This window comes from Lissotriton vulgaris, chromosome 8 (assembly GCF_964263255.1).
Source record: "Lissotriton vulgaris chromosome 8, aLisVul1.2, whole genome shotgun sequence".
Taxonomy (NCBI): domain Eukaryota; kingdom Metazoa; phylum Chordata; class Amphibia; order Caudata; family Salamandridae; genus Lissotriton; species Lissotriton vulgaris.
In genome coordinates, this window is record NC_141696.1 from 1,133,479,138 (window position 1) to 1,133,501,188 (window position 22,051).

Consider the following 22,051-nt stretch of genomic DNA (forward strand, 5'->3'; position numbering starts at 1 on the left):
CCGCTACGCTCCATGAAATAATGTTAAGGTTGCCGTTGTGACCATCAACGTGTAGCGAGACTAGCCCCTGGTCAGAACCTTTGTCACTACCCTACATGCAGTACAGACCGAGAGGATGCTGAAGGCAAAGACCCCTGAGGAAGGGTCGAGTAGGACCCGAAATGCATTGGGTTTACAAGACACTGTTTATGAATATTGTTAGCATCTGAGAATATAAAGATGCCAGAAGGAGAAATAAATCAAGAATAAAACTGTTGATGAAAAATCGATGATTCATGCGAACATTATTTGGATATCAATAAGAGAAGAAACATTTTGTTTCAATACAAAGGTGCGCACATCTAAGGGGAAGGAGTTCCTGACCCATGCAGTTGTGGAATTGAAATAGGTACTGCCAGACACAGTGAAACAGATGTCGTAGCACACTAGGAATAACTAGAACATTTAAATAACGTTAAACATTCGAGTGCACTGAGAAAACTCTGCTTGAACTACTTAATAAATATACCAGGACAAGGTCTCATGAGACATCACCGTGGGCCCAACAGGGAAGGCCTTAGAAACATTCACTTAACCATTTTGAAATAGAAGCCTACATTAGCTAATGTTAGGAAAAGCACAATTCCCTCAACATAATGTTTATTTCAACTTTCATGTGAATTTTCTTTTACCATATTAATTGTAATCATAAAACTCTGCATCACTTTCACAAATAATCAGAATAACTGTATCGAAGTTTCCACTTGACGCTGATGCGCTTGATCAAGTCAAACTATTCCTATTTACAGCGCGCTGAGTGGTCGTGCTAAAAGCCAGGAGAAGTTGGAGGCAGGATTTGGTTCGTTTGGCAGAAATGGGACCCTCAAAGCCAAAGTGACTGTGAACTCACCCCAGGACAGGCTTGCAGCTCCCGGGACATCATGTCCGGAGCTCGTGCTGCCCTGCCTTGTTTCCGTTCAGAGTTCGCGCATGCGCACTGCGCTGACAGCGTCTCTGAGTGCAGCAGAGATGGCGGCCTCCATGCTATGCTGCCGGGTCTCGGCGGGGCTCAGGAGGCACAGCGCCCGTACCACTCTGAGCGTTGCAGCCGCTAAGGTAACTCGGGAAATGATAGAGAGCGCGGTGCCTTTGGTGGGGAAGCTAATGGTGTTCACCAGGTCTGCACTCCCGTACTGCCAGGTGACCCTCTGGGCAAGGTGGAGGGCGCCCTTCAGGTTTGAGGGGAGCGAAGACGGCGCCGGGGCTCCGCGCCAGGCTGCCCGTGGCTGAGGGTTGGTGCGGGCCGAGCCGAAAAAAGGGTGCGCCCGCGAGAGTGCATCCCGCGGAGCTCCATTGCTTTACCGCAAGGTACTGGGGCCCAGGACACACTGCCCTGGGAAGTCAGCTGAGAGTGAACTAGGGATTGCACTGCAGCCATGGGAGCTGGAATAACCCAATCAAAACGTTGTATGGATTTACAACAGTTGGAAGAGTTTATTAAGTGTGGAAACGGGTGCATATCAGCCTCTTTGACATTGAACTGGCTAACTACACCTGACGAGCTCCTAAACGTAGTCGCCAGAACGGCTCTTTTCGCCACTATTAAAGGCTTTTAGCAATATGTAAAAAAAAAAACAGGTGTTTCTTTATGTCTCCAGCATAGCAGCTGTTTACGGCGTCTATTTCACTTGTCCAATTCTGGGATTCACGGTGCGTTATGTAAGCTTCTGGTTCCATTTTAAGATAGCGAATCTTGTTGTCGTATGTTGTCGGTGTGATTTCATAGATTTCCGGTTAAGTAAATACACAAACAAAATGTAGAATTGGAAAAAGGAAGTCCAGAATGCCGACTCAACCCATGCACAAATTAGAATATCTTCTAGATCACATTACACTTCTTGCAGCTTTTTTTGGGCAGTAGCTGAAAAGGTCAAGCAAGACATTCCCACTACTTGTTTCACGTCTCCCAAGGGTAATGCTCCTTCGCGCAGCCGTCTTATTTCGGCGCTGTTTTGGCAGCTGATGTTAAAGCAGCCCCACCCCTTTCTTTTGGAAAGATCCTTTTGAACAGTCATTTGGACACCTTTCGTGTTAAACCAAAATACAAAGTAGTCTTCCCTCATATTTCGCGAGATGTTTACCATGACTTTGATATATTTGGGGTATCATTTCATCCTTTCATTTTTTGTTGCTTTTTTTTTTTTGCAGTTCCCAAGTGCTACTGAGGTTGTTTTATGTTTCAGTTTGATCGTCTACCCTCTTCCTCTTCTGTTTTAATGTGTCCCGACATTTTAGTTTTTTTTTTTTTTTCACAACCAATTTTCTTCAGATAAAGGATAGCTTATCTGTTAATAGTATTTTTATTCTAAAGAAGTGATCAGCACACACCTTTCATCGTATAAAATGTGCAGAGAATGCAAATTAATGAAGTTACAAAGTGCGCAGACTCATCCACATTTTTATTAAAAGGCTCCTTTATTCACATCTATTTTATTTTTTATTTATTTTTAACTCATTTTTTCCAGTGTACGGGCTACACTGGCCAAAGATTAAATTTGAAACATTTTTTAAATAAAGGAGACGTGAATAAAGGAACCTTTTTGGGAAATTATTGATGAGGTCTGCACACTTTGGAATTTAATTAGCATTTTCTACATTATTTATATGATGAATGTGTGCTGATCACTTCTTTATAACATTATAGGCTTGTACTCCTGTTCGTAAGAATAGGAGGCTGATTTCCAGATCTTTGCACCACCCTGTGGACTGAATTAACTCACTGAAAGTGATGGGTACGAATTTATTTGCACCAGCTTCATTTTTGTAAATCACTGCTGATAGTATTTTGCCATTTGCCTTGTGATTTTAGGTCTTTGAGTGTGTGATTTTCGGTTAGCTTTTTTTTCAGTAGAACATTTTATCAGCTTGTGACAGCATTTCAACATAATCGATCGATCATCCAGTATATTTGGATATGACAGTTTTAAAAACATGTATAGGATTAATATATGCAAATAACAATGAAATAAATTATGGCATAATATAGCTACAGTTAAATAGTTTTATTTTAAAAGGCCCCAATCAGCTTCCTCCTAGTCTATAATTCTTTTGGCGAGATCCGCATGCCCTGTATTTTACAGCTTCTGCCAATGAAGGTCTATCCTTTCCAGCTAATCTTTCGCTTTTTGGGTTCGCTGTCCTAGATTTGCAGTAGTTGGATATATCACGCTTTGCCATTAGCAGCCCCAGTCCTATGACCTACGTAATCCCTTTGAATCCCCCACACCATACATTACCCCACCCGCCCCCCCAGTTCACTTTTAGGAGCCAAACTACATTGAAGACATTTCCCTGTGGTGCTGTATATTTTAAATGATTGGCGATGTGTTCTAATTTTATTTTTCATAGTCTGAGGAGTAGTGTTACCCGTGGAAGTATAGTGGGTGTAGTTCAGCTGAAATGATTCTCGACTAACCTAGTTCAGTTCTTAGTTTCTTTCACACTCACTCATGCTGCAGGCACCTTCTTTCTTAAATTTGACTACCTCCAAATCTGTTACTTTTGGCTAAAGTTTCCTCTATATAGAAAACCAAAAAACTTCCTTTTAAGGCTAGGCTTGACCCAAAGTAATGTCGGATTTCAGAATGCACCCACCATGTCATTGGCTTAAATACATTTCTTGCTGGCTCTATAAGGATTTTGGTGGTCGTGTAAATGTTGTTTGTTCTCTGTGAGCCAACTTTCCACACTGTTTTCGCACAGTGTTTAGAAGTCGATGGAAGGTGATTGCTTGCCCCTGTACAGAATATATCAATACATTGCTGACTGCAGCTACTATTTGCTTCCAGTTTTCATTGGTGACATGCACCGGGCCTACAGTGGACCCTGTGTTTAGTTTCTATATTTCACTTTGCTTGAATACATGGCGATGCATCACTGATGTAATGTCAATGTTCCTGTCGGAATTGAAATGTACAGCTTCTTCTTGGCCATAGAAAATTATGAAATGCAAAGAAACAACCAACCAACAATCACAGATAGTGTTTTCCACAGAATAAAAACACTCGAACAAATGCAGTTGGCTTGTGTTTTAAGGTTCATTCATTCGTAATACCACTTTAAACTTGTGATATTGCCTATTGCTATTGTTTAAAGACTATGGTCTTAATAAACAAAAAAAATTGACTTTGACTTGTGAATTCCAGTCGAGATGAAAATAACCGCAAACAAATTGTTAAACCATACTTACAACTTATAAAGATTTTAATTTTCTTAAAAAGTGACTCCGATGGTGCTGGCTAGGTCAACGTCACGTTTACAATATTTGATTCTCAGAACAGTTTTCTCTCTAAGGCCATTAAACTGGACAGTCTATTCAGACGTAATTTGTGATGTTTATCATTCGGAGAACCGCATTCCTTTTTTAGCTGCAGGGAATGTTTATTTGCTACAAGACTTAATTGTGTGGGAAATAGTGGCTTTCAGAAAAGGAGGAGAGTTCTCTGAGCATTACAGCGGTTCCTGCCTTGCCTTACTTCTATTTTCATGGTTTACATGTTTCTCTAGTTTGCCGTCCTAAAATACTGAAACATTTTTACTTTTGTGTTTTCTGAAACACTTTTCTGCTAATTTTAGTCTTACTCCCCAAGACTACTATCTAATTTCTTTTGTGTATAGAGGAAGGTTCATTAGCACCAGTAAGTATAGCTGTGTTTTTCTGACTGCAGTGTTTATTTCAAGTACTGTGGAGATGGGTCGGTTTTTAAAGCACTTTGTAAATACCGATTCTGGGGTGTGGTATTTAGCATTTGCAGAAATGCACATTTGTTTCAAGTAGCACCCCTCGGAATGAGGCGTAATGTGCAGGGTCTCTGTTTTACTTACTGACTATTACATTAGTTGCCTTTTTATGACGTAATAACCCAGTCAAATTTCGAAATCTGTCTGGAGGAAATGAGTGTGCTTAATTACAACTCTGATTTCTGACTTTTGCTCGGTCTACAATGTGCGTATAAGATGTGATTTCCTCACTACTCCGAATGAGCAACGTGAAAGACTTGTGGACATTATAAAATCATTTTTAAGGTTCTTCAACTTATATGCATTCTTGATAACTCTTATCCACAGAATTACTTAAAACTGGTACTGTCATGCAGATGTAATGGTCATCGGTGTAGCATATCTTGGCTGTATCCCATCTTGGTTAAAGTCGTGATACAGGATTGCAGTATCACATTTAGGTGCAACATCATCTTCCTTGGTACAACATCATCAGGAGTGTCGAATAATTCAATTTATTAATTACACTGAAATGCAATTTAAAAGTTGCTGCCCTAAAGGTTTCTTGGACCATATTACTCAATTGTAACAGTCTTTTGAAATCTCAAGGCCCATATCCCTACGTCATCTTACAGATGGAGGTTCCAATTCATCATCTAATATTGCCAAGATCAACTGATACAGTGCTCTAATGGCGAAAACCTTGGTTAATGTTTTTCTCCCCTCAATCTAATCTATCTTTACAAAGTCGAAATTAGCCAGACAATCTCAGATATGTAGGTACAGTACTTCAGGGCTCCTCTGAGGTCACAAACAGCAGATCCAGTCCTCTTCTGATCATCTGCAGGTCCAGAAGTTTGCTCAAGTGGGTGCCTGAAGGTGCCATATTTATGCCTAACACTCACTAGTGGGCATCCCCTGACCAATGGGGTCTAGTTTCCCTATACTATCTCTACCTACTTTGGCCATTTTCAAGATGGCCGAAGTTTTTGGCCAAACTAAATTTGGGGTCTTAGGTCTTGGAATGTTCTATGGCAATTCTATGTCTACCAACATCTAACAATAAACTTCAGTTAAAGGCAGTCAGTGTTCCCACAGTAAGCCAAGAGACAGAATTCTGGTAGGACAAAAGCTGAGTCATTTGACAGTCAATAAATAAGGATTTGTAGAGCATGGCTGCATCACCCGTGAGGGTCCAGAGGCACTGAGAGAACATGCTGCCTGTTCTTCTAGTGATGGCCCATCCAGGTCTTGAGGTCCTTCCTGAACTTCTGGAGCGATGGTGAGGTGCAGAGAGGGGTTGCTCCAGGTCTTAGCTGCCAGGTGGGAGAAGGAGCTGCCTCCACTGTTCGTCCGGCAGAAGCGTTGGGGCTGCTAGGTAGAGGGATTTGGAGTGGGATTCCAGACGGTAATGTAAATGTATTTGAGCTTATATAGCGCACAGCTACCCGCAGTGGGTTTCCCGGCGCTTGCTTAGGGAACCCGTCCTGGTATTCCCCTGTGAGATATCCCGGCAGGGTATCCACAAGGTGAAAGCCAGGCATCCCGCCGCGAGGGGCCGTTGTGGAGATTAAGCAAGCTATTGTCCAGAGTCGCAGAGTGTGAACCCGTGAGTCGAGAGGGCACCTGAGCGAGAATTATCGAGTCCGTGGAATTTTTTAGCCCAAGACCCGCCGAGGCGGGGAATTGAACCCTGGTCCAGGGCCGATCTCAGCTTCCGGGTCTGCCGCCTCTAACCCCTGAGCCACACTTCTCCACAAGAATCTGCAAGAATTGTCTTGGAATCCTGTTCCCTCCCCTGAGACCTGTCAAGCAGGATTTGACATGTAGTGTCAGAAAGGATGCCCACAGCCCCACCCTACATGTTCTTTGGAATTCAGGTCAGACAATTTTTTTGCTCTTGGTAGACATTTCACACCTATTTAAGGCTAATTATTGTCTGGTTGCGGCATATGTTAATTAGCCTCCTGACAGTTCAGGGACTTAAAGGGTAACTTTCTAAAAGTTATCTTACCTTAATATTTATTAAAATCTGGATTTGTGTTTTTCAAAACTCTTAAAAATAGTTATTTAATAATTTTTCTAGCTGGTCATTTTCCTGAGATACAGAATTAGTATTTTAATCTGTACTTTGGTTTTCTATATTGAAAATGGCTTTTGTCTCTTAGTCGATGTAAGGACATGTTAACAATACATTTCTACATGTTTTACTTTTAAATACCATGCACCCTGCCTTCTGGGCTATAATGCCTGCAGACGAGTGACCTATTAGTATTTAAAAGGTAGGTTTTTAAAATGTCAAAAAGTGTTTATTTTGACAGGTCACAGTCAGGGTTCCCTCTGATTATTGGTCTTTCTGTGCTGCAGTGACATGTTTGTGTGTGATGTTTCTTAGTTGTATGCACAACTGAATCATTTGGACACGCATGATGATACTATAACTATATGGTAGACTTGGAAGGGAACCCAGCACAATTAATTAAAAAAAGATTCACTTGAATTATTGTTCCCTACTAGGGGCCTGACTCCGATGTCGTTAGGAAGGCCTCTAGACGGGTTCCGGAAGGTGCGAATCTGATTCGGAGCCTTTGTTTCCGACAATCGTCCCCTGTTCCGAACGCCCAAGTACGATGGGAAGATCTCGTCCGTGTCGACCGAATCGTTTCCAAAACCTGATCCTGTCCATCCGACTCACTCACAGACTAATTGTTCTGTGCAATGGAGCCTGATTCTGACGATTCGGACAGCCATATCGACTTCGTCTCAGCGAGACGAAACAGCTGTGGGAATCAGACTTCGGGGGGGGTAATTGGCCCCCTTCACCCGAGGCCCTCCGAATCGGTCACGGGGGGGGGGGGGCATGGTCCCCCAATCGAAGCTTGCACAGTGTGGTGGGCACCATGGAGTGCCCGCCACAGGGTATACGCTTTTCCCCACCCACCCCTTTTTGCTATGGGAGCCTGTGAACGAGTTCGGTATACAAGCTCCCGTAGAGTTCAATGGGAGTCCGAGCGAACTGAGTCCGTCATCATACTGGTGCATCGTACTCGTTTGGTCGGACTCTCACAGCGCGATGCGCTAGGAAAGCCCCCCAGATCCGAGTCATACGGAGGGCTTTCCTAGCGATATCAGAATTGGGCCCTAAATTGCCTAAAACGTCACTGCTTTTAGAGAAAATTCAGAATTAGAACTTATGAAATACTCCTGATTCATGCTCTGCTTCTGTACTAGAGTATAAATTCTCTGTAGCGCAAAAATGACAATGTTAATGTTGACCATTTGTTAGTAGAAATAGCATAAATGTTCAATTGTCTGACTGGCGATACAATGGTCATTACATTTACCGCGTCATGGAATATATTTATCAGAGGGCATTTGGCATAAGTGTATGTCCTTCAGAGATATCAGGGCAGAGAACTTGGGAATCTAATAGTTTGTGCTAGTACTATGGTATTCGGAGAAACTGCTCAGAGAACCACTTGCATCATTTACTTGCTGTTTCATCAGCTACTATGGCACAGAATAAAGATATTTGGAATTTCTGTGTTCCTGTTAATGTTTTCGGGCCACAGTGCATTGACTAGTCTCTGATAAAATGTCTTAAGTAATTTAATTCTGATGCCGGTCAGAGATGTTGTGCCTCGATACACGTTAGTTACTGTACTGGTCTATAAGTGAATTTTTCACCTGTCAGGTAGTTTACCATGGAATGCATATTCATTAGTTTCACATCCCTATCAAGTACTGTTCCACAGATTACATATAAGATGCTGACCCATTGAATGCTTGCTATTGAATACTTACCCTCCATTTATAGTGGTATACATATCACATAGTGTCACAGGGAGGCTGCTGCTCTGAATCCTTGGTAATTCCCTATTTCCAGCATCCTTTCTTCCTTTCATTTCCCACTCCCTCCTTACCTTTTCCTCTCCCTTCTGTCTGTATCATCTGTCTAGATCTGTTTTTTTTTTAAAACCGATTTTATTCATTTTTCTCATTTCTCACAGATATAACATTCTCATGGTCTTGTGGGCAACATATAGAATCGCGCAATCATGCAGCCCCGTCTACAGCAACCATAGTCCTGCATCCTACTAGATCATCTATGCCTTCATCTCCTTCTTCGCAAGGAGAATTGTTCATCAGGTGCAGGAGTCCTATCCCATCCAATTTGTGTCGTAGTCCTCAGGGGCCGAACCATTCTACCCCAGGGTTTATGCGTACACTGTCTTCACCAATTCGCCTTACCAAACAACTAAGAACACAACCCACCCAACTTATTCCCCCCCTTCCCTGGTCCCCCCCCATTAGCCCCACCTCCCTCCTCCCCTCAGACATGTCGCTCTCCCTAACAGGGCACTTGTTGCACCATATGTATTCCTATTATTTTGTTTGATTTCCTATGGCAATAATCCATGTCCCATCTAGGAGGATGCACCCGCGTTAGTCGTCCCCCCCCCAGCCACCGTCCCACCCTTTCACCTGTAGATGTGTTCCCATGTAGTAAAGGGAGTCCCCCACACCCGGGGAGATCAGTCATCGTCATCAGTTGGGTTTTTAAGGAGATCCACCATCGCCACCCAGGCTCTCGCCGTGCCCAATAATCTATCATTGTCAGTTCTCTGAGCCATCTGAAGCCGGAGGGTCCCCTCACAGTCCGCCCACTTAATAAATTCCCGCAGCCATCGCGCAGTGTTGGGGGCGGTGACCGCCTTCCAATGGCTAGTAATTTCCCAATATCTGTCTAGATCATTTTTTTCCTCTCCCTGTCTGTTTCTCACTCTTTCAGGTTATCCTCTCTCTCACTCTGTTACTTGTCTAGTCATGTTCGCTCTCACACCCTTAATCAAGCTCACCTTTGATTTCTCATTGTTACTCATACTTTCATTCTCTCACATCCTTAGTATTTCCATTTCCTTCCTCACTTTCTTTCCTTGTCTTTATCACTCTGACATGCTATCTATAGCATTCAGTCGCCCATGTTCAAATTCTTACAAATTATCTATTTTGCTTGCCTTCTGTCAAGTTTGGCCACAAGCGTAGTTGCTCTCCATTATTTAATGACATCCACTAACTGTAAAAGTGATAAGAAAAATCCAGTAATTGTGGCAGTTGAGATATGAAGTATGTAGTCCTCTGTATGAAAGTAGTTAGATTTAAGATGAGAGATGAAGGGGTAAGGAGGAACAGAAAGGAGTGCAGAAGGCAGAGCGAGATTGTAGCCCAAAGCCCTTCCTGGTCCCAATCGACCGAAATAGCAAATATGCTTCAGAAGAACACCTTTAATCTCTCTTCACCCTTCACCTGGGCACCCTAGGATGAGAGAGTAAGTAGAATGCACGAGTCGACAGGCTAAGTGTTCTGAGCGGCTCACTTGACCAATGCTCTTAGCATATGGCGTCAGTGGGTGCCACAAGCAGGAACCAAATTGCTTAATTGAGTTTAAGCCCAGGTGAAGTGCAAAGGCAGGAGGAGGCAGAAGAAGGCCATGCTTATTGAACAACCCCAGCATGGAGGCCAATATCTCCAGGGCTTAGTTACAAAAAGAGCTCTGTTCCCCACAATCTGTAAAATTGAAATTCAGCAATATAACATAAAAATGCAACAGGCAACTGAGGGCACACCATATACATTTTGCATCTGTTTAGTGTGTATTACAGAGGGGCTGTGCAGGACCGCTGCACAATTGGGGCACTCGTATAATCCTAATCTTTTAGGCACTTTAGTCCATTTGAATCGAACCAAGACTACAACTTTTAGAATGCATCCTAAGAAGCCCAGGAATAAAAATGTTTGTGATCTGAAGCTCATCTACCCAGAAACTCTTCCACATTTAATGTTTGTGGCAGACTATGCTCCATTTTGTGAAATAAATAACCACGTCCAGGGATGTGGAATTCCTATAGCCCGACGCCCGGGACATATTGTTTGGGGTCAAGAGCAACCAGTTTTAATGTGCATTTTGTCCTTGGGATCAGTAGGCCCAACCCCCTGCAACACAAACCCTTTGGCTGCCAGTTTACAGTACCACATTGTGGCTCAGGGAAGAGCATTCTCTAAAATTAAGGTAAAGTGTGTGTTATATATAATACGTGTGTTAATGCTGTCCAAACCTGTATATATGGTTCATTAACACATAGCCTTTATTATTGGGGTGAGCACTGAAAGTAAATGTTTTAAGCTCAGCCTGTACTACTGACGGTGGTTCCAGTATAAAAGTGTACACACATTTTAAGTTTAATAATATGAGGCTCTGTATAATGCACCCAGAATTCTCTCTGATTATATGCAAATATTTGCAGAAGCTTGAAAGCAGAGTGATGATTCTTTGCTTTCAAAATAAAACGTTCACAAAAAATGCATGTAAGAAAAGAAAACATTTAGCTAAACTACTGTAAGATTTTAGGTACCATATCTTTGCGGCATCATTTAGTAACATGTTGATGCATGTTAGTATTTCCCAAAAATATTCGGAATGGAATATCAGTGTAACCAGTTTAAATATGAATATGGAAAACAAGAACAAACACGCATTGGCAAAGCTAGTGGGTCTGAAATTGGTGGTCAGCCTTTTGATTTTGTCAAGGCGTGACTTGTTTAGGCATGGTTTTTGTAAAACCTTAACAGTGTGGGAGCTGCTCACCATTCACCATCCTCACCATTCTAACAAGCATTGGCAAAAGCAAAACAAAAAAATGTTGGTCTCAGCACACATTGCCACACAGCGGTTCTGGGCACTGAAAAAAACTACTTTGTATGACAATATGCTTCTTCTAAAAGAGCATAATACTGTCACTTACAGGGACGCCAGCTAATAGACAGACGGAGAGAGACAGAATAAAAAACAAAACAAAAGGTCATGGTTAACGGCAGGCCTAATTAAAGGCACAATTATTATTTTTTAAAACATTTTTGAAAACCTTTATTGTTCAAGCAGAAGCGTACAAATACGGGCCTACAACCAATCAGGCCGGCCACGACACATTATGGACGCACGAAATCGGTATTGAAATTCTCCAGCAGTTTCTCAGCATTACATGAACAATCAGATATCATTAAAAGGCTCGGTGTAACCGCTAGGAGCAGGATAAGAGAATGTTAATTTTTATATTATAGTAGGAAGTATAGCAGGACCAATTGCAACTGTTAACATCTGAATTCCTATGGCGGGCAGTTGGTAAAGCATCAGTACAAAGGAGCAGTGAGAACCGGAAATAATAGCAACAATTGGCAAAGTCAACACACAGTCTTCTCGTTTCTAATCAGTTCCCACCGCTGCCCACCGTCCACCCGTCACCACATAAATATGTGCTGGTACAGATCAAAGAATTCAGAGCAGCAACGCAAAGATAGCCATCCACTATACTAACCCAAAGAAAGGGAAAAGGAGAGAAAGGATAGAAAAATGGAAGGAATATTAAAAACAATAAAGATTGAACGCAGCACCGCAGAACGCGCCCCATGGCGAGCAAAGCAAACAATACTAGAGACCCACAGTGGGGGTCGAGGCAAGTAAGACGTGTAAGTGTGCTATTATTATCATTGAAGCGAAGAAGTCATATCATACACTGTCAGCCAACACCCCATGGAGTACGTGCGCGGACACAGTTTCCCGATAAAGGGATACAAAAGAGCCATAGAACTAAAAAAGACGAACAATATACAGACTTTACCCTGCAACCCTGCAGAAGGCTACATCCTACCCCCCAGGCAGCGTGCCTGTCGCCCTAAGTAGAACCCGAAATCCAGAAGAATCAGAAAGTAAGAAAAGAACACTACAGACAATAAAAAGAAGGAAAGGGGGAAGAAAAAGAACCCCCCCCCCCCAGTGGGAGAGGAGATATGCATTCGGACATCCAGCTCCCACCCCCCGCCTGAATACATTTAAGACCCACATCGAAACGAGCTCGACCCAAACTCAAACACCAGGAACATGAAGCGGAATCGGTCATACTGTTACAGCTGCGAGCAGTCCTCGTCTCCATACATTAATTAGCAGTCCGCCGAGGCAGGTCCGTCTCACCCCTGTCCACTCCTGATCATTACTTTAGCACACAATAAAGAGAAATACAGCAAGCAGTTAGGCATGAAGTGTACATAGGATCGGAACAAGGCAAGCCAAGGGTGCAAAACAGGGGATCCCAATCTCGAGCAGCAATGCAAACAATGGCGGCAGCGGACCAAACAGATGAAGAACAACGTCAGGAGCAGCAAACAGCGTGGGTGCAGTCCCGCCGACCAAAGGGGGGAGGTGTCCCCCACGGAGCAACCGTGGGACCCCACCAAAGCAGTTCGAGTCAAACAGCCGCCGGGTACCCCAGCCAGACTGACCTGGACGGACCCCAGCGTGGGGCCCTCACCCAAGTCCGCCACAGGCAAAACCTCCCGGAGACTCGAGGCAGCAGGTATATGATCTCCCAAATGAGCGGCGGCAGTATTCCTCGCAGCAGCTGGGAGAGGCAAGTCAGCACACTCCCTCATTCGGGCCGCATGTATGGGGGGCGGCCCAGCAGGCCAAGTGGCAGGACCGCTATCTTCCACAGCTGCATCAAAGGCCATGGTCGCCCGCCAGGAACACAGGGTAGCGAAGACATCGCCAATCGTGGGCTCATCCCCACACTCTTCAGCCATCGTGCAGTTCGACAGACCAGAGTCGCCTCCCCCAACAGGTCCGAGACCCAGGGCGCCGGCCGCCATTTTGTCGGTGCAACAAGGGTGCTCCGTTCCTCAACCCCGGAACGGGCCGTTGAACAAGGCCCCACGGAGTCTCACCGGGTCCCGCTAATGGCAATCTTGGTGCAGAAAGATGGGCCGCCAAGAAGCAAGGGGTAGCCGGCGCCACCTTATCATGGGCGCCGCCTGCCGATTCCGGGCGAAGGGCTTCAAGATGGCCGGGCAGGACAACAAAGGGGGGACAAGCCTACTACGCGGTCTACCCCCGTCCGAGGCAGACCGGGCCCGGTCAGTCGCCACCGGTTCAATCGCTCAATGGCTTCTTCAGCCCACCCCTCCCCTCCACCGGGGTTCGGCGTCGATACCCCGCTCCGGCCGACCGTCGCAGGCGAGTCCCCGGCCTGCACGCCACGGAGGCTCCGGAGCAAACCAGGGCACAGCTCAAGATCCGCGGCACTCAGGAGCTCCCGGGACAAACGGTGAGTGCAAGCAGCCTTTCACCTTCCCATAGTTTGTCGAATGTGTCTCCTCAGGGCAGGATGAAGTACAGGATTTGTGGTTCAGGCGGGAAGGTTGACGGAGCCGAGCTACAGTGCGGCCATCATGGTCGCGGGCTTGGCTCCTCCCTCAACAGGCACAATTATTAATGAAAGTCTCAAAAGTGCATCCATGGTTTATATCTTTGCATTAAGTGCATATGTACAGTTTCCATGAATTCATAGGAATTTACAGAAGTAGGCCAAGAAATAGTACTCCCAGAAAATATTTGTGAACTGCATTTTAGCATGAGCAAATATGCAGGTGTAGATTTGCTTATGGGCAAATCTGAATGTTTTCATGTTCACTTTTCCTCCAACCACTTTTTTCCCAACCCTGGAAAGTGTTTTAAGTCTGCCACTGTCCGTAGTAAATTTCCAACCGTTCTCAGTTTGGGAAATGATTAGAGAAGAATTGGTGAAAACCCTTAAAACATGCACGTTAGTAGGTTTGCACAGACTAAAAAGGGCATTCCAACTCTGGAACTATTGCTTACCACTACCTTCAGCCCCAGTATGTAGACCTGCAGAAACATAGCAGCATAAGGGACTTGCTAGTATTCAAACACTACTATGGTATGAACCCTGGCATAATCAGAAAGGCTATATCAGAACTTATATAATGAGATTCCTGCGTAATTTGTTGCTGCATTACATGGCACTAAGGGGACAAGTGGATTTTGTTACAGGTAAAGTAGATTTATTAAGCAGCCTGCCCCATGGACAAGTAGATATTTTATTAAATTCCACACCCCTGCACGTCTTAAAAGTATGAACTTTTTGTAACAGCTGAAACTTTACTTGGCACACTGTCACTGCATTTGCCTATAAACAAGACAAGTCTCAATGAAATGCTGTTGGACATAAATTGACAACAACTTTCATTGTAAGCATGCAGGAGCATTTAAGGCCTGACCCACCTCCTACAAAATTAAGGGGCTAACGCACTTAAAGAAGTATACAGTTTCTTAATGTCTTGAAAAGGGAAACATTCAAGAACTGTGTCAATCTTTACCTTTATGAGGTCCCTATTTTAAATCTATTACATCTCTCTCTTATAGCTATTGCTTTGCAGTACACTTTTATGTGATTTTCGTTCACTGCCAAAGTGAAACATTCCAGAAGTAAATCACTTTGCCTCTAGGTTCTTTTTAATTGCATTTTGATAACTTAATTGTTCAAACTGAGCAAAGAAAACTGCCCTAATGCTGCTGCTGTTTTTTGTTACTTTCGTTATAGTATCACACAAACAAACTTGCAGCATAGCATGTACCTTTGCAAATTTGGTAACAGTTTCTGATTCTTTTCCTCCTATGGCTAAAAATTGGGGAAGAGAGCAAAAGCCACACTTTAATCAAATGCATGGACGTATTGGTAATACAAGAAATACCACTTGCTTTCTAGGAATGAACGGATAGGAGTTTCTGCTGGGTTTGTTATGCCTTTCCCTACTTGTGTTGATTTTATTTACAGTTGTTAATGCACGTTTCTTCTGTCATCAGAGAAGCCTCTTGTAGTCTGCACACTACAATGCTGTCTGCGTGACGAAAATTACACTTTGCTTGGCCGTCCAGGTGTATATCTTAGAGGGAACACCAGTCGCAGTGCATGTTGTGAACTATTATACCCAGGCTACATTGGTAGGCCCGAAGCCATGTTTGGCCTGCCATTATATTGATATGTATTTTTAAAGTGCAACAGATGCCCAAGGGCGTCTTGGCGCTGACATCTGTAAGGATCTGTACTGTGGTAACAAGATTAATGGAAGCGAAAGAGAAGAGCCAGGATTTGAGATGTTTCCTGAAAATACTCAAATTTGACTGACCTCACAGATGCCAAGGATGCTGCAGTTCGCTAGTGGCATTTAACTATCAGGTCATTGGGTACAATTTGTACCGTATACTACGTACTTATAAGCAGGTTAAATATACCAATTAGAAGTATGCCAATTCAACCATGTTTAATGGGGAACAGAGGCATTTTACTGCTGGGTAACGGGGGTAAGCTGCACAGAATTCTAAAGCCTGCAAAAATATAGGGTCCAACAAAAGACAAAAAAACTGCTGTGACCACACAGAAAAGGCAGGTTCCCTACACCATCACAATTGCCCTTCTATGCATTGCTAAACAGTATATTGTTATAAATCACCCACAATAGTGACAATACAGTGGAGGACCGCTTCTGGAATACTTATGAGTTCGATGATGCAATTTATAAAGTGCAAGGCATAAAGTGAGGAAAAACTTTTTATCTCTATGGAGGTACCACATTAACGGTTTCAAAACTACTCTGGACCTGGTTTAGTTTGATAAGTATTCAATCTGCAATTAATTATCAATATGAACCAACACTACCACGATGATCTTAACTATATATATATATATATATATATATATATATATATATATATATATATATATATATATACACACACAATTTATTGATTATTTTTGATTTTACCATAGTTTGAGTAACATTTGTTTAAACAAGCACAACAAATTAAACATTAAATATAGTCCCACGATATACACTGTTTCTTTCACTTACGTAGATCATTTACCTATAGTGACAAAGGTACAAATGTCTAGTTTTGGTAAGTAGGAGCAATATCCCATTCAGCCTGACACCCCGGTATTGAGTCCAATAATCCCAGTTTTTCTGATGCTTCTGTGGGCATTTCAAGCAGTCTGGATTTATTGAATCTGTGTTTGTGACAGTCTGGGTCACTGGATTACTCGAGTTGTAGACAGTCTCTCTTTTGGCTGCAGTAAGAACCAAGCCTCAAAATATGTTTTTGTTCCTGCCGGTGCTTCCTGCCATTCTGTGTTTTCCATTGAGCCTACATCTTCCTCCCAGGCTCATTAAAAAAGTCAGGAGTGTAGAAATGCATGAAAGGGCATGTTAGAATGTGGGTCTCTAGTTGGCAAAGGTATGCACCCTGTTCGGGGAGGGATCACAATCCTAGTCAGAATAAGTCGGATACACACTCTAAATTAACCTGTGCTCACACTGTGGTAACTTGGCACAGAGGAGTCTGGCATAACTTTGGAGAAAATGTGGAAAATATTTGTGCAACAATTAATACACTAAAGCCATAAAAGAATCGCACAAGAATAATCCACATCTGGTTAAAAAAATAGTGATTAATTCATTGACCTAAATGACAAAAATCCAATAAAGTAGCACCAGAGTTATGAATTTTAAAGAATATCTTGAAATATAGGGCCATATGTATGAACACATTTTCCCATAGACACAGAATGGGTAAAACCCTTTGATACATCTGGCCCATAGTGTTTAGAAACTTAAAGCGAGGTCTAGTCTGGTTAAGCACAAGGGTACCAGAAATTAGGAGCGAGAAGATAGGTGGATAGTATAGATCACAGTCACTCTAATTCAGTGGGATCACAGTCACTCTATTTGAGTAGGAAAGCCCTCACACACCGACCTGGTCAGTGTCATGCTTCATCATCGGGCCCCACCGACCGGGGTCCGGTCCAGAGGGTTCTTGCAGGTTGACAAGCGGGTTTTGAGCGCTGAGGGCGATGTGCCAAGCGCGCTCCAACCCCCCTCCCGAGACCCATGGTGCAAGTAGCGCCCATTTTTAAAGTGCTGATACACCCCTGAATTTGGGGTTTTTTGGATTGAGCAATTTGCTCTCCTAACTTTTTAAGCACTTTTTCACCTTTTCCTTTTTCACTTTCACGTCCCCAGGTTAGGGTGGACTATTAGAGTGTCCATACCGCCGGGGTTTTAGTCCTGAAGAATGCCATGGTGAATATATACCACATTAAAGGCAGAAACATGTTGACTGATTATTTTAAACTCGTGGTATCTAGCTGAATTTAAACAAAATCCTAATAACCTTGGCTCTTAAATTCAGACACATATACCACTTACACGTGCCTTAGGGATCACTCATTAAAGTTTTTTTGATACCCTGTAAGTCACTTTTAAATTTATAATTTTCACAACACGTCCTCCCCACACGACCAGCTCCGCAGTATTTCTGGCGTCGCAGCACACCGAAGAGACACTCGGTCTCTTCGGTGGGGCCCGATGATGAAGCATGACACTGACCAGGTCGGTGTGTGAGGGCTTTCCTACTCAAATAGAGTGACTGTGATCCCACTGAATTAGAGTGACTGTGATCTATACTATCCACCTATCTTCTTGCTCCTAATTTCTGGTACCCTTGTGCTTAACCAGACTAGACCTCTCTTCTTTTGTTGTTTGACATTTAACCGGGGATTAAGAGAGTGTCCCTGACTCTCCCTACCTCTCTCCTTGTTGATATATAGAACCTTAAAGCACCAAGCGGGCTGTGTGGTCATGCTGAACTAGGCAAATCTGAAAAGTCAGGCCAACCACGATGGAGCGCAGGTCGGATACAGGAGCCACACACTGCCCACTGCAAACAGTTCCTTCTCGGAAGATGCATCGACTATGAGGAGCAGATGCAAGGAGCAGTCAGAGGTGATGTGTTTGCACCGATTCTTAGAATTGTAGGTGATGTGTTTCTTCCGAGTCGCAGAGTTGGGCAATGCTTCGGCGTATCTGCGAAGGTAGATGCATTGGTTCCGACCTGTCCAAAGCAGGAAATGCTTGGATTCTGAATGAGAACCAACAGAGAACCATTTTCCTAGCGCTCTGGACTGGATTGTAAGCACTTGTCAGGACAGGACTCAAAGTTGATAGTCCAGAGGCTGTAGCAGGGTCGAATTAAGTCTTTTATGTCCCTGAGACTTCAGAACAGGATGCAAGCCAGCAAGCCCTTCAAGTCAATTTGTTCTGGGGATGTTGAGATGCAGGTCCAATTCTTACCATCACGCAAGAGGGTAGCAGGCAGCAAGGCAGACACAGCTGAGAAGGATTCCAGCATAGTGTCCTTTCAGCCACACTGAAATCCTTCCTCGCAGAGCGTCCTCGGGTCCAGTGTGTACTGAGTCTGGGTTCCAGTCCTTATACCCAGTTGTGCCTTTGAAGTGGGGGAGACTTCAAAGAGAGGCCTTTGAAGTGCACTAGGTCCCTGCCCTTCCTGACCTAGTTCCAAACTCCCTGCAGGGGGGTAGGCGAATATTTGTATCAGGACATGAACAGCTCTTTCATCTACAATTGTCAGTTCCTCCCTCCCGTCCAGCCCAGGAAGACCCATCACTTTGATTATGTGCCACCGGGACGTGAATGGGCTATGAGGCACACCTAAATTCCCTTTGCGTGTGGCTTTCTAGAGCAAATTCACTAAGCCCAGCTGTCACCCTACCCTAGATGTGTATTGAGAAATAGACAGAGGCACAGAATGGTTAAAGTATGAAAATAAAAATAAACAGGAATCCACAGAAATGTGATTGGTATGGTCCCTACAGTGGTGGGGAGCACACTGTGTTCTTTAAATGCCACTCACACACCAAAAGGACCCTTGGTGTCATGCTTCATCATTTGGGTCTTCGCATCCCTCTACGGAATGCGGCGTGCTACTAACCAGCGACTATGCGGGAGCATTGATGTAAATACTTTGTGTGATGTGTGAGTGTATCGAATAATCAGTGAGTGGTGGGGTCAGGAGTGAGTGAGTGCGGTATTGTTAAAATGGGTGTAATGGAAGTATTTTTGTATTTAATGTACAATACCTCTCATGTGCGTCGACATGTTTCGAAGCAAAGGCTTCTTCTTCAGGACTCGGTGCACAGATCCCCACCGTACTCACCTCAGGAAGTGTAATGGCCTTAAATTACCAATACTATATATCTAATTAGTGCAGGCGATAGACTAAGTGTGCCTATTTGATTTAATCATATGTGGGACTTTGGACCGGGGCTGTGACTCTACGGCCGGACTCTCGAAAAGATTCGCACACACAGGGGTACTGGGTAGTGCAGGTTTTATTGTTTTGTACAAACGTCGTTTGCGAACAGGCACTCTATAGAAAGGTAGGGGTGAGTCCGCCTCCTCCGTCCTGGCCCGTCCTCCTGTTCCTCGCCAGTCCCAAGGTCTTCTGGGTGTCGTAGGCCTTTTCCCGGCCGTCCTGCTGGTCTTTCAGCGCCGGTATCCCAGAAAGGAAGGAAAAGAGAAAAAATGTCCGTCTCAGTAATCGTGCTGGGTTAAACGTCTCTCAGGGAAGGGAGTGAGGGGAAACACACGTGCAACTTCCAACTCTAACTGGGGGATGTGAACCCTTGAGAAACCACCAAGGGTGTGCAGGGGTGTTTGCGTTTAGGCGGGCTTCCCTCGTCTGCCTCCTCCCCACGCTAGGTTGTCGGACCGTACCTGGGTGAGCCACACTTCCGTGTTAGTGTGGCTGGGCGATGCGCGTCCCGCAGAGCCCCCTGGGTTCCCGCGGTAATCCACCTCAGGTCCGCAGTCCGGTCCCGCCGCTGGCTTCCTGGATGGAATCGACCTGTAGCTCTGACTCTTTTCCGATTCCGTCCGACTCCTCCTTCCTGCTCTCTCTCCGCTCTCCTCGTCCTCCGACCTCCGCTCTTCCTCCGTCCTCCGTTCTCGATCTTCCTCCGACCTCCGCTCTTGCTCTTCCTCCGACCTCCGCTCTTGCTCTTCCTCCGTCCTCCTCTCGTCGTCCTCCTCTTCCTCCGTCCACTCTGCTCCGCTGTCTCTCCACTCGCTCCACCAACCTCCAACTCCACCTCCGGGTGTCTCGCACACCTGGCTGGACTCCGGAATGGGCTTTACGTCGTCAGGATGGGTGTGGCGCCAGTCCGTCTCCGCCCCCTTAAAGGTGTAGTCCCGGAGATGCACCGCTGCAGGTCGTCTCCTGACGACGTCGGGGGTATTCCACGCCTCGGTATTCTGGGAAGAAAAAGTAGACACATTACTAGGCAAACCAGGGGGGCCCTCGTCGGGGTCCCCCGCGTCACACATCCCCCCCCTAGGAATCTCCCGATCGGGGAGAGGGTACCGGGAAAGAAAGTCCGCATGGACGTTTTCGGCCCCCTTCTGGTGCCGGACCTGAAACCGAAAGGGTTGCAAGGCCAGGAACCACCTCATGACGCGAGGGTTGTTCGAAACGTTCCGTGCCATCCATATGAGAGGGGCATGGTCCGTGTACAGCAGGAAAGATCGCCCCTCGAGGTAGTAGCGAAGTTTGTCTACCGCCCACCTAATGGCCAGGCACTCCTTTTCAATAGTCGGGTACCTAACCTCCCGCGGAAACAGTTTCCTACTGATGTAGAGAACGGGGCGGAGACCCCCCTCCCCGGAGTCCTGGGACAACACCGCCCCGATACCAAAGTCAGAGGCATCTGTGTGCAACACGAAAGGCTTATTAAAGTCGGGAGAAGTAAGAACCGGCCTGGTGGTGATGGCCTTTTTAAGGGTCTGAAAGGCAGTCCACATGGCCGGCGTTGGGTTGTGGAAGTCCGGGTGGGCCTTAGTTTTCCTGAGGGTATCGGTCAGGGGCGCTGCGATCTCAGAAAAGGAGGGTATAAAACGCCGGTAATACCCTACCAAACCCAAAAAGGCACGCATGTCCTTTAGAGTCTTTGGAAACGGGGTTTCCGCGATGGCTCGCACTTTTTCCACCTGGGGTTCAATGACGCCATGACCTAGAAGGTACCCCAAGTATTTGACTTTATGGTACCCTATCCTGGACTTCTTGGAATTGACATGTAGACCCGCTGATTCGAGCAATTGGAACACGGCATCCAGATGTTGCAAGTGAGAGTCCCAGGAGGGACTAAAAATGATGATGTCATCAAGATAAGCGGAGCAATATTGATGATGCCCCCGCAATACAGTGTTCATGAGTCTCTGGAAAGTGGCGGGAGCCCCATGTAGACCGAAGGGCAAAACCGTAAATTCGAACAGCCCCTCCGAGGTGGAAAAGGCTGTTTTTCTCCTGTCTTCTTCGCGCAGGGGCACCTGCCAGTACCCCTTCGTCAGGTCCAGAGTACTGATAAATTTTGCCTCCCCGAGTTTCTCGATGAGCTCATCGATCCGGGGTATGGGGTAGGAATCACAAGCCGATACTTCGTTAAGTGCCCGGAAGTCCATACAAAAACGGCTGCTGCCGTCGGGTTTCGGCACCATAACTATAGGGGACGACCACTCACTCCGGGAAGGCCGT

General features: G+C 45.0%; 1 protein-coding gene across 1 annotated transcript in view; it reads left to right on the forward strand.

Moving 5' to 3' along the window:
- The first annotated feature begins 935 nt into the window (after positions 1–935).
- The window catches only part of SUCLA2 (succinate-CoA ligase ADP-forming subunit beta), a 431,233-nt gene continuing 410,117 nt past the window's right edge, over positions 936–22,051 (forward strand). The window contains exon 1 of the mRNA XM_086934991.1: positions 936–1,095. Coding sequence (XP_086791117.1) covers positions 970–1,095 — 126 coding nt within the window. The 5' untranslated portion in view covers positions 936–969. The remainder of the gene's footprint in view (positions 1,096–22,051) is intronic.